The sequence below is a fragment of the Equus przewalskii genome, chromosome 10, assembly GCF_037783145.1.
Source record: "Equus przewalskii isolate Varuska chromosome 10, EquPr2, whole genome shotgun sequence".
In the NCBI taxonomy this organism is placed as follows: domain Eukaryota; kingdom Metazoa; phylum Chordata; class Mammalia; order Perissodactyla; family Equidae; genus Equus; species Equus przewalskii.
In genome coordinates, this window is record NC_091840.1 from 32,925,723 (window position 1) to 32,938,432 (window position 12,710).

At 34.8% G+C, this 12,710-nt stretch overlaps 1 protein-coding gene across 3 annotated transcripts in view; it reads left to right on the forward strand.

Moving 5' to 3' along the window:
• The window catches only part of PPM1E (protein phosphatase, Mg2+/Mn2+ dependent 1E), a 192,484-nt gene that overhangs the window by 5,041 nt on the left and 174,733 nt on the right, over positions 1-12,710 (forward strand). Inside the window, exon 2 of one of the 3 annotated variants that reach the window (XM_070562333.1) lies at positions 10,456-10,598. The exons of 1 other annotated variant lie outside the window; for it this stretch is intronic. In XM_070562333.1, coding sequence (XP_070418434.1) covers positions 10,561-10,598 — 38 coding nt within the window. In that variant the 5' untranslated portion in view covers positions 10,456-10,560. Of the gene's footprint in view, positions 1-10,424; positions 10,599-12,710 lie in introns of those variants that run through there. One more of the 3 variants, XM_070562332.1, reaches the window with a different exon arrangement.

Here is a 12,710-nt window from a genome sequence, read left to right on the forward strand (position 1 = left end):
GCAAAAGCTGTGCTATGGTAGGCGTCCCACATATAAAGTGGAGAAAGATGGGCATGAATGTTAGCTCAGGGCCAGTCTTCCTCAGCAAAAAGAGGAGGATTGACCGTAGTTAGCTCAGGGCTAATCTTCCTCAAAAAAAAAAAAAAAGGCTTGAAAAAGAAAATCATTGATTATAGACACTAATAATTCAGTCATATTGAATTATGTGACTAATTGATGACTTTGAGATAGTTCAGAAAACTGGTAAACTTTGTCTTATTTTCACATATGTAAGTGGAAAAATACATGGATGCAAGTTATATAAGATCATTCATTTAAAACTACATCTTTTTCTTATTAAAAAGTAATAAATGTTCATTATAAGAAGTGGAGAAAATTCACATTAGCAAAAAGAAGAAAATCAATACCAACCATTCAGTGTTAACCATGCTTTTCAGATTTTTCTCCTGCCTCTCAGGTTGCCACTTCTTCTCTGTGAGCTTTTAATACTCTGCCTATCACTTCAGTATTGGTGTTTGGTCCTCTGCTTTTTCAAGTCTGGTTGACTTCTTTGTCTGTAGTCAATATTAACCTCTCCTGTGACTTTGGTTACTGTAGTTATACTAATGGTTCCCAACTCTATCTCTATCCCTGCTTTGACTGCTAATGGAATGGCTCTACTAGATGTCTAAAAGGCTTCTCAAATTAAACTGTCCGGAACTGAATTCAGTCCTCCAATTCAGTCCCTTTATCTCCCCCCAAACAAACAACACTAAAACCTGATTCTCTTTCTGATGGACCTGTCCCTGACTTCTCTTCCTCTCACCCCTCACATTCAGACAATCTTGCCTTGTAAATATCTTATAAATATGTCCCTTTCCATTCCCATTGTCACTGTCATGTCTTGCCAGTCTTTTCTCCAGTAAATTCTCTCCAGTGTAGCCAAAGTGATTCCTCTAGAATCTAGATTATGTAGATTGTCTAATTGTCACCCACTGCTTAAACATTTTTACTCTTTACCTGGAGTTAGCCATAGAATGAGGTTAAAGGCACAGGCCTCCAGACTGCCAAGTCTGCCCAAAGACTTCTGCCACCAACTCTTATGTTTGGAGGTTTCTCAAAAACACCTCCAGATTCCATAATTCACTAGAAAGACTCACAGAACTCACTGAAAGCTATTGGATGCTAATGGATATGGTTCATTAAAGGGAAAAGATTCAAATTAGAACTAGCCAAAGGAAGTGGTACATGGGGTACAATAGGAGGATTTCTAATGTGAAGCTTCCGTTGTCCTCAGGGATGTGCTACCCTCCCAGGATCGATATGTGGTAGTACACATGGAGTATTGCCAGCCCCAGAAGCTCACTTGAGCCTCAGTGTCCAGAGTTTTTATTGGGACTTATTGATTGGTTGTCTACGTAGTTGAACTTAGTTTCCAGTCTCCCCTCACCAGGGATTTGGCTGTTATCACTTGGTCCAAAGAGCCCACCATGAATAACAAGGACACTCCTATTACTCCGGAAATTCCAGGGATTTAGAGGTTACCTCGCAGGAGCCAGGGACAAGGGCCAGACCTCTCTTTGGGCAAGGCCAAATTCTTTATCTCTCTGTCACCTCTCTCTCCATTGCCTCCAGATAAAATTCAAACAAGGCTTTATAATCTTACCTCATCAGCCTCATATCTGAATCACTATCACCCCACTCCACCCCATCCCACCTCTAGAAAGTGTACTTTGGCTATTTTATTTTATTTTTTAAAAGATTTTATTTTTTTCCTTTTTCTCCCCAAAGCCCCTCGGTACATAGTTGTATATTCTTAGTTGTGGGTCCTTCTAGTTGTGGCATGTGGGACACTGCCTCAGCATGGCCTGACAAGCGGTGCCATGTCCTTGTCTAGGATCCGAACCAGTGAAACCCTGGGCCACCAAAGTGGAGTGCGTGAACTATTTTAATCAACTTAGTAAATTTTGCTATTCTCACATTTTAAAACTTTTTATTACAGAAAATTTGAAGTATATAAAAAATAATTTACTCATCATCAAGCCTCAGCAAAGATCGATTTGTGGCCATTGATGTTTCATCTATACCTCTACACGTCTCACCTTACCTCCCGTTATATTCTATGTAATTTTTTAATGAATACTTGTAATTTAATCACCATTCTATTGGACATTTTAGGTATTAACAATTTTTGGCTACTTTAAGAATATTTAATGGTCGTCCTTTGAGCAAAACTTTGATTTTCTTAGAGTATATTTCTAGTGTTGGGATTATGTTAAAAGATATTCACTTATTTAAGGCTTTTGATACATAATTTTTTAAATGTCCTCTACAAGGTTTTACTAGCTTACCATCTAAGCAGATATATATAAGCAAAAGATTATTGGAACATGTATTATGAGATAATTTAAACATTTAGAAAATAACAGAATAATAAAGCAAAATATCCATATACCCACCATACAGTTTCAACAGATTATCATAATTGTTTAAGATTATTTTGAGGAAATAAAACATTTCATATGGAATTGAAGACTTTGTTGTCACTTTCTTCTCTGATCCCATTCCCTTTTCTTTCTTCCCAGAGATAATCTGAGAATTCTAGGAATGTGTCCTTTTGGTCTATATTTTAATATTTTTACTACACATGAATTTGTATGGTCAGTATATGGTGAGCTTTTTGTTTTTCTTTTCATAACTAGCTATCTTGAGACTAATCTTTTTTTAAGATTCATTCATGTCAATACGTAGAGATCTAGTTTTTTTCATTTTAGCTACTACATAGCATTCCATTGTATGATTGTGTTAAGATTTGTTTATCTAATCTCCTATGATGGACATTTGGATAGTTTCTAATTTTTGCATATTATATACTATTTTAGTTAATACTAGCTGCTCTAATGAGTAAATCCTGAAATCTCAAAAGCTTGACATAATGTTAGTTTATTTCTTGCTCACAGAGTATCTTCAGTGGAGAAGAAGGGGCTGTGTTCTATGGAGTCATTAAGGGACCCTGGCCACTAGAGGGTCTGTCATCTTCACCCTGTGGTTTCCAAGGTTGCTCTAGGCATCAGCATCCATCCAGCAAACAAAAGAAGAGTGGCGAATGGTATTGGAGGTTTTTAGGGGCCAGTCCTTAGAAGTGGAATATATAATTCTGTTCACTTTCCATTGACTAGAATTCAAGTCATGTGGCTCCACCTAAGGCCCACATTTCCCAGCGAACAGGACCAGGAGATATAGTTGCTAGTTTGGCAGTTAATTTAAGAAACAACTCTACACTATGCAAAAAAAGAACCCACAGGGGCTGGCCCCGTGGCCGAGCGGTTAAGTTCGCGCGCTCCGCTGCAGGCGGCCCAGTGTTTCGTTGGTTCGAATCCTGGGCGCGGACATGACACTGCTCATCAAACCACGCTGAGGCAGCGTCCCACATGCCACAACTACAAGGACCCACAACAAAGAATATACAACTATGTACCGGGGGGCTTTGGGGAGAAAAAGGAAAAAATAAAATCTTTAAAAAAAAAAAAAAAAAAAAAAAAAAAGAACCCACAGCTTTGGTGAATAGCTGGCAGCCTCTGCCCTACAAATAATTGTATAGTTTGTACATGTCTCCTTGTGCATATGTTCATAGATTTCTTGAGTATACACCTAGAGGTGGAATTGTCAGATTGAAGTTATGTACACTCTTATTTTGTTAGATATTGCCAAATTACTTTGTCCAATGGCACTGTATGAGGGGTCTGGTTTCTCTACGTTCTCACTAATATTTGAACTAGCATACCACTCATCTTGTATTTTTACATAGCTGTGTGCCATTAATGCCACTGAACGATGTTAGAAAGAGGAAAATGCTTAAAGCTGGCTATGATCTTCATTTAGGGCATTTTGGAAAAGGACACTTGCCTAAAAGTCTAGACCAGTGCTGTTCAGTAGGAATATAATTGAGCCACATATATAATTTGAAATTTTCTATTAACCATATTTTAAAAATTGGAAGGAGGTAAATTTAGTTTTAATAGTTTATTTTATTTAACCCAGTATATCCAAATATTATATATCTAAATATATTACCATTTAAACGTCATCAATATTAAAGTATTATTAATGCGATATTTTACATTTTGTATACCAAGTTTTCAAAATTCTGTGTATATTTTACATTTATAGCACATCTCAACTTGGACTATCACATTTCAAGTATTTAGTAGCCACATGGGCCTACTATATTGAATGGCACAGGTTTAGACTTAGTAACAAAAACTTGAATTCTATAATACATCTGACATTTAATTTCAAAGTCATATTCAAATAGGTTCTCACTCCAGTTACCAAGTACATCTTTATTGAGCCTTTGGAGGAATAACAAGCTGAAATTATTTTTCCTAGATTTCTTTCTTCAGATTTAGGTTATTAAATTGTTAATTTCTCCTCACATAGTTAATGAGGTGCTAGTTTCCTATTAGTTTTCTATTGCTGTGTAACATTTGACCATAAACTTAGTGGCTTAAAACAACACCCATTTACTATCTTACTTTGTAGGTCAGAAGTCCAGGATGTTCCTCTGGGTTCTGTGCATAAGGTCTCGAGTCAAGACTGGAGTCAAGGTGTCAGCCAGGCTGGACTCTCGTGTGGAGGCTCAGGGGAAGATTTCACTTCCGAGCCCATTCAGGTTTTTAACAGAATCTACATCCTTGCTGTATAGGTCTGAGGTCCTCATTTCCTTGCTGGCTGTCAGGCAGGGCCTGATTATCACTCCTAGAAGCCACCCACATTCCTTCTTACATGGTTTACTTCCATCTTCAAACCAGCAATGGCACATCAAGGCTTTATCATCCTTCAAATCTCTGTGGCTTCTCCTGCTGCTAGCCAGAGAAAGCTCCCTGCTTTTAAGGGCTCGTGTGATTAAATCAGGTCCACTGAGATAATCTCCTTATCTTAAGATCAATTTGCCATATAACATAATACAATCACAGGAGTGATAGCTCATAGTGTTCACAGATTTTAGTGATTAGAGTGGGGCATCTTTGGGGGACCATTTTAGTAATTCTTTGTACCACAGTAGAGAAGCAAGATGAAAGAGCATTTTAATTATTTTGTTTAGAGGTCTTTTAATTTCACTTCTAAATGAAAGAAAAATAACTCTGCACATTTCCTTCTGTCTCCACTCCCACCAACCTGGTCCAAGCTTCCATTAGCTCTTAGCTGGCTAATGCAGTACTCTTAACTGCTATTTCTGGTTCCACATTTCCCTCCCTTCAGTTAGTTTTCCATACAGCAATCATCTGGTCTCAACTTGATCAGCCTCTCCTTTGCTTAGTTACTATGCTTCAGTCCCAGTGGTCTTGATTTAGTTCCCAGAACCTGCCATGCTCTGCCCTGCCTCAGGACTTCTGCACTTTATTTCCCTCTGCCCGAGCAACTTTTCTCCTTATTTCCAACTGTTTTTCTCAACCATTAGGTCTCATCTTAAATCGCTCTTCCTCATGGAGGTGTTTCCTTACCTATGGTCTAAATTAAATCTTGCTTTTTGGCTTTCACAGCATCTGTTACTTTTTCTTTGTATCCACCTATCATAATTTATTCATTTATTAGTTATTTAATGTCACTTCTCCAGACTGAGTGCAACAGATAAAGAATGTTGTGTTCACCTTTGTGTATCCAGCACCTAATACAGGTCCTGGCACATAGTAGGAACTCATTAAATATGTGTTGAATAAATGAATGAATCTTCAACTTTTCCTTTGCTCAGTCAACCAGACTGTTTCCTTTCCAGATTTTCATAGGCCTATTCTCCTTCCCTTTTTTCTCTTTGTTATTATTTTCTTCCTCTGCTCTCTTCTGAATGGTAGAGGAGACTGGCTTCCCATTTTATGTTATTGTTACATGTTTGTCAGCATTTTCATCTAGCTGCAGAAATATGTTTGCACTTCTCATTATTAATGAATACTCCACAACTTTGTAAATGAACATTTTCATGGACTTGACGGAGTGTTCTCATGTAAATTCTTGAGAATATTGTGAACAATAATAATTCTGTATAGAGAGTAATGAGCTGGTTAAAAGATTGAGAGTATTCTTAATTCCTTGTGTGTATTTTCACTTAAGACTTTACCTTCCGGTGTGTAGCTCTGAGGGAGACCAGTCCATTCTTCCTATCTTAGTTTAAGTCATTAAAGAAAAAGAAAAAGAACCAAAAAACTAATCTGCTAGTTAGAACTAGCAAAGGTAATTTTTTTCCTGGTGACTTGATTCCATGATGATTTGTAAGATTCCTACAGAAACATTACAGTTCTTATTTTTATGGATTTGAATTATTTGACCTACTTCTACCACAAGGTACAAACTCTGATCTTTGATCCTTATATAGTGATTTCTTATTCACCGTTTTCTACTTTGTGAATCTAAAATACAAAACTAAAAATTGCTTTTTTAATAAGGCTGTTTTTTGTGAAGTATATTATGCACAGCCAATATTCACCTTTGCATTAAAAAAAAGCAAGCAATGAAAAATAAAATGTAATGCCCTTAAGGTGATATATATAGTACTTATAAAATTGTGTTCGAGGTATGTGATATATAAAAATATTTCTTAGGCTAAAAGTCTAGAGGGCAAGAATCATGTTGTAACTATGTTCTTTATTGAACGTCACAGGTTATCTCATAACTATGAGAGGTAACAGTCATTAAAGCAGGCTATTACTGATTTTGCAATAGGAATGACCTCTGAAGTTTTGGGATTTGATTTCTGGCAACCTTAATATTTGTTAGTTCATATAGTCTTGGTTTAAGGTCACTTATAAATACAGTCTCATCTATTACCTTGACAGAGATTTGTCTTATTATTCACGATCTACTCATACACAATTAGAGGAACAAAAATATTTTCAACTTTTTGAGGGAAAGTTAACTGTACATCTAGAAACAATTTTCAGTCTTTTAAAAACAGATAAATACAGATTTGCATTTAAATGCCCTTTTTTAGGATACTCTCTAATCTTGGATTGATAAATACAAGTATCTTTCTGTAAGACTTAATCAACAATGTAAACTTGCAGAGGGCCAGCATTTTCTGCACCTGAAATAATAATTGTAGAACCAGTAGTAGTAGTAAACTGCTCTGTTTCTGTTGCTGCTACATTTATTGAGAGCTTATTCACCTACCCTTTTATATTTATTACCTTATTTAATCCTCACAAAAAGTATTCGATATTATGTTCTATTATTAGCCCATTTTGCAGAGGCAAAAGCCAAGGTGAAGAAAGTTTAAAGAACTTTCTCAAGTTTCCACCATTTGTGGTGTTGCTAGGATGTGAATCCAAGCAGATTGACTTGAGAAATTATTGCTATGAAGTTCATTTTATGATTTTCCTGCTACATTACAAACATATTTCTACAGGAAAAATCTCAGTGAAGATACAATTAGATTATTTGAGTTTTGACCACTGCTGTTGCTTAGTTCAGGTTTTTATTACTTCTTGCCTTGATTACGTTAGTAACCTCCCAATTAATCTGCTGGTCATTAGCCTCTTCCCTCTAATCTAGCCTGACTGGATTTTCTGACATAATTGAACTCACTGCAATTCTCTGAAGATATCATGTTATTTCTTGCCTTTCTGCCTTTGTAGATGCTCTTTCTTCCTTAGGAGCATCCGCTTTCTGGCTAACTCTAACTAACCTCCCTTTTGAGGGAGAGAGGGTAGTTCCATTTTTATTTTATCTTCCACCCAAAAAGCCCATCTTGCTCAGTATTACCTGTAAATAAGGAGCAGTTTAATGTTTTTGAACCAAATATTTTTCTAAACTCTTGACTCTAATGAGAGATAAGAAACAATTAATAATTAGAGCTGCTTATTAAAAACATAGTTTGAAATCCTGAAATTCTTTAAACAATAGACTGAAAAGAAAAGTTCACAACTTGGTGTATAGTTCATAACAATGGCAAACAAACAAACATATCATTCACTATTCACTCACTAAGGTGCCTGGAGATATTTTTTTCCCCTTTTGTACTTTGCTAATCCTGCAATCTATTTAGATTTTTCAATTTCAGAATTAGTTGTTGAAGTAGCCAAAGGCACCTATTTTCTATATAGTTTTAATGCCTACTGTAGTAGCCATCTACTCAACATAGTGTCTCTTTTGGAAAGAAATCCTTCTTATTTTTTTAAAATTAAGTACAAAGACAAGAGAAATATTTTTGCTCATTAGTTTGCAGTCTTTATTAACGTCGTATTTAGTATGTGATCTTTTAAAAGCCAGTAAAATACATAGGGTCATTAATAAGCAATGGATTATGCATTAACATAAAATAATGATCACTTGTATTCTAGAAGTATCATGGATTACATTTTCCACCATTGGGTCCATATGCTGTAATATAGTTTTGGAATCATTATCATTGTAAAATCATTATTCCTTTGCATAATGCATTAAAAAAATGGCTCAAAATAAATCTTGTCCTTCCAAGTCAGAATTTCATTTATATGTTAAATATACAGTTTATGCTCAACATATATTACTACAGTAAAACTATCCTTGACTATCAAGGAAAGGAGGAGGAAATAGGACAGTTGATATCAGCTTCCAGTGCAGGTCTGTAAAAATATATTGAAAAATATAAAACAAAAGCATTCTCTCAAAAGCGGCCTACAAATAGTCTTACTCAAACCAACTCATTAAACATTACAATGGAAGAGTCCATTAAATATTACATTAAGTAATTGGGATATTTATATATTCTTACATAGATCAAAATTACCAAACCATGAAACTGAATTTCTTTTCATTTCCCCAAGGACTATAAAAGGAAATTTTAATTAAGCTTTGCTATGTTAAGAATTTCCTTGGCTTTAAAAAGCTATTTATTTTACTTTAACTTTTCTAATTGGTTCTCTAAACAAAGATAGCCTTGGGCTGACCCCATATCCTAGTGGTTAAGTTCTGTGCGCTCAGCTGCAGCAGCTGGGTTCAGTTCCCGGGTGTGAACCTACACCACTCATTGGCAACTATGCTGTGGCAGTGACCCAGATAAAAACAGAGGAAGATTGGCTACAGATGTTAGCTCAGGGCAAATCTTCCTCAGCAAAAAATTAAAAAATTAAAAAAATAAAGATAGCCTTATGTGTGGCTTGGTAATTTCGTGGCTAATATATACCATGAAAAATTATTGCAGGTATTCAGTTCCTGAGGCATATATGATCAGCTATGTTCAAGCAAGATATTGAATCATTTAGTATTTCGTGATATATAAAATTAACAGTAAATCCTAAAAACAATATGATTAAAGACTGTCCTTGTTTGAAACTGACATTGGTGGAGTTTAATTTCTTATTCACTTGTTTTCCACCTCATTACAGAAAGGATTTCAAGTGGCAAATTAATTTTACTATAATGGGAGTAATATTTTATTTAGTCATGAAAAAAACATTAAGTACCTACTATATGCCAAGCACTGTGCTAAATGCTGCTTATACAGAAATAAAATATATGTTCCTTTCTTCAAGAAGTATGCAGTTTAGAGGAAAAGTCAGACAAGTTAACCAGCAAGTACAGTACAATGTGAGTATAATAAAAATTATTAACTCTGTTATGTATGAGGTGATATACCAAGTTCATTACATGCTGTTGTTTTCCATTTTTAAATCAGAAAATTAATGTTCAGCAACATTAGGTAACTTGTCCAAGGTCACACAGTAAGTGGTAGAATCAGATTTGAACTCAGATGTGTCTGACTCCAAAGCTTATTATCCTGTGGCCTCTATGTACTAGTAAGAGTTAAGACACAGCAATGCAGAGGATTTTATGGGGACACTAAGGTGGGTGTGCTAGTGTAGGCTGTTAAATTCTGGAAGGGGATACTTAAGTTGAGTTTAGAAGACTAATTAGGAATTAGCCAAGAGGAGGAGGAAGCTGAAAAGCATGTGCAAAGAGACACTACCATGTGCAAAGGCATGGAGATGAGAAAGCATAGCCCATTTGGCACTTCTCTGGCTAACTCTTATTGCTCTGAATAAAAGAGGGTAAACCTGTAAGAAAGAGCAGAGAAATAACTCAAAAGTTATTCATTTATTCAGTCAATATTGGGCACTGTAGACTCTGTATTCACTGCATCTCTGGGAAGATACTGGAATTTTTGAAACTACAAGTCATAGAAATGCCACTAATGTTAAACAGAATGCCCCATAATCAGGAAACAGAAGAGCCTTATGCTCTTTCTTCAGCCCTCTAATTTATTTTATTTGGCTTTTAGAACAATGGCTTCTAAATTGTAAAATCTGTCTCTCTCTTTTTTTTTTCTGATCATTTGTCTCATCATGCTACCTGATGCGAACCTGTGTGGAGATTTTAGAACTGAAGACTGCATAAAGTGTTCTCATTTCAACTATGCTTAAATCCTATTTACTTCTTAAAGATTTATGAAAGGATAAGTATGTTTCTCTGTATCAGTATCTACTGTTTGACCTTATCTTTCAGAGGATAAATGTGCTAAAAGTACTGAAACAGATCCTTTCAAGGACATGTCTGGCGAGATAGAAGTACATCAAGCTGCTGGATGGATATACAGGACAACACAAGACCATGACCCAGATTATAAATCAACGTATAAAATTTAGGAGGTAGGGAATGGTTTTTCTGAGTTTGAAGGAGTAATGTTTATCATTAAATACATTTATCATTCAGTGAAAGAATTATTAGTTTATTTTCTCCATCTTTATAATCTAAAGAGACAGCCTTCAACACTCATTTCAGATGCTATCTTACCTACTAGAAGAATTTCCCTGAGGTCAGCTAGAACTAATTATTCCCCCCACCGAACTCCCCAGCATTTTATCTGTATCTTTTTAAAAGACATTCAATAATTTTTTCCTTTTTCTTATGCTTATTATTTATATACATATCTTATCACCTCTATTAAGCTATACGTAACTTCCTTGAAGCAAAATTCATGTTTGAGCCGCAGCACTAAGATTTCTACATATAAGGCACTGAGCTAACACTTAATGAAATTAAGTATAGCTTCCATATCATAATCTAAATCATTAGAGCAGTGTTTCTTAAAGTATTGGACATGAATTACCTACTTCAGAATCATCTGGAATATTTTGTTAAAAATGCAGGCCCCTGTGCTCCTGCCTACACCTACTGAATGAGAAATTCTATTGGTTCCTGGAATTTTGTTTTGAGTAAAAATTCAACGTAATCATGATGCACACTAAAGGTTGAGAACCCACTGCATTACGGAGAATGTAAGAATCCAAATTAAAATTGAATTTACATGAAATTGCAGATGTGCTTAATGTTAAATAATAACATTTCATACATAGCAAGGTGTAAAATATAAGAAGAAAAAAGTGAACAGGAAGATATTTTCAATGCAGTTTTTCTGTATGTCAGTGAAGATCATTGTGGAATATTTTGGAACTTTCAGTCTTAAAAAAGCATATGTAGATGTAAATAATTTTGAATATTGATGACCGTTTTCTATGAATGCATTTGAAGTTAAGCACCGTAGTTTTATAACTAAAGACTAAGAAAAGATGCATTGAACGTTATCTGCACATTCTAAAATTGCTGTATGCATAGATGTCTTTTAGGGCATGATTTCCTATAATGTAGTTTGTGACTAATAGTTCTACTATAAGAAATAGTGTGGTTCAGATACCATTTAACAATATGTTTTTCCTTATCTTTCTTTAACAAAGATATTGTATTTTAGATTTACTTGTCTGTAAATGTTTTATCTGTGATTTTTAAAGATATGAAATTGTTGATAGAATGCCAGCTATCTTGGCTTTATGCATTGTTGAAGCTGTAAGGTCAAGGGTAAGCTGTAGTAAGCAGGTCCAATATAGGTCTTCATCTAGATAGTTCTTTTATTTCCAGTGTGATGTACAATAGTTTTATAAACTTAAGCTGTTTTTATAATAGTAATAAAGATAAGAAATGCTTAAATAATGCTTGTAATGTAGAGCATTGGTCCAGGTACTTTTCATATATTAATTCGTTTAATTCTCACAGTAACCAAATGAGATAGGCACTGTTATTAACCACACATTACAGGTAAGGAAACTGAGGTACTGAGTAAGAAATTTGTCCAAGTTCACACAGCTGGTAAATGGCTAGGTTATGAACCCATACGGTATAACTTCAGAGTCAGTCACTTTACGATGTTGTTACTTTTTTAGACTAGCAATTAATTTGACTTTGTCTTAGTCATTATCAGGAGCATTTTCCAGCAATAACATGGCAAATGTTTCCAAGTAAAAATTTTAAACAAATTCAACCTACCTCTAAACATTATCTTTTTTGAATTGTCTTAATGCTATTCCTGCTTTTTACTGATATGTAGTAATTTTGAGGTTTCTTAAAATTAATTGGATGTCAAAAGATTGTTTTAGCATCCCATTTTTGGTGTTTGCGATTGTGGTAGATGATCATTTTTAGTAAAAAAAGAAAAAGTATATGGGGAGAATATTCATATCTTCAGCACTGTTTGACCGAAGTGGAAGTCCAGTAATTTTAATTTTTAGAAGCTATTGGGACACAACAGATTTTTATGAAATAAAGCTAGATAAGTTTGCATACTGATGATTTTAAAAATTATATATAAAAGATATTTAGTAATATATGTATTTTCTGATAAAGATTACTGAAGTTTTTCTCTACAAAAAGTAATACATTTTTATTGATGTTTCTGTGGTCCACATGAATAAAATATTTGTCCTTGA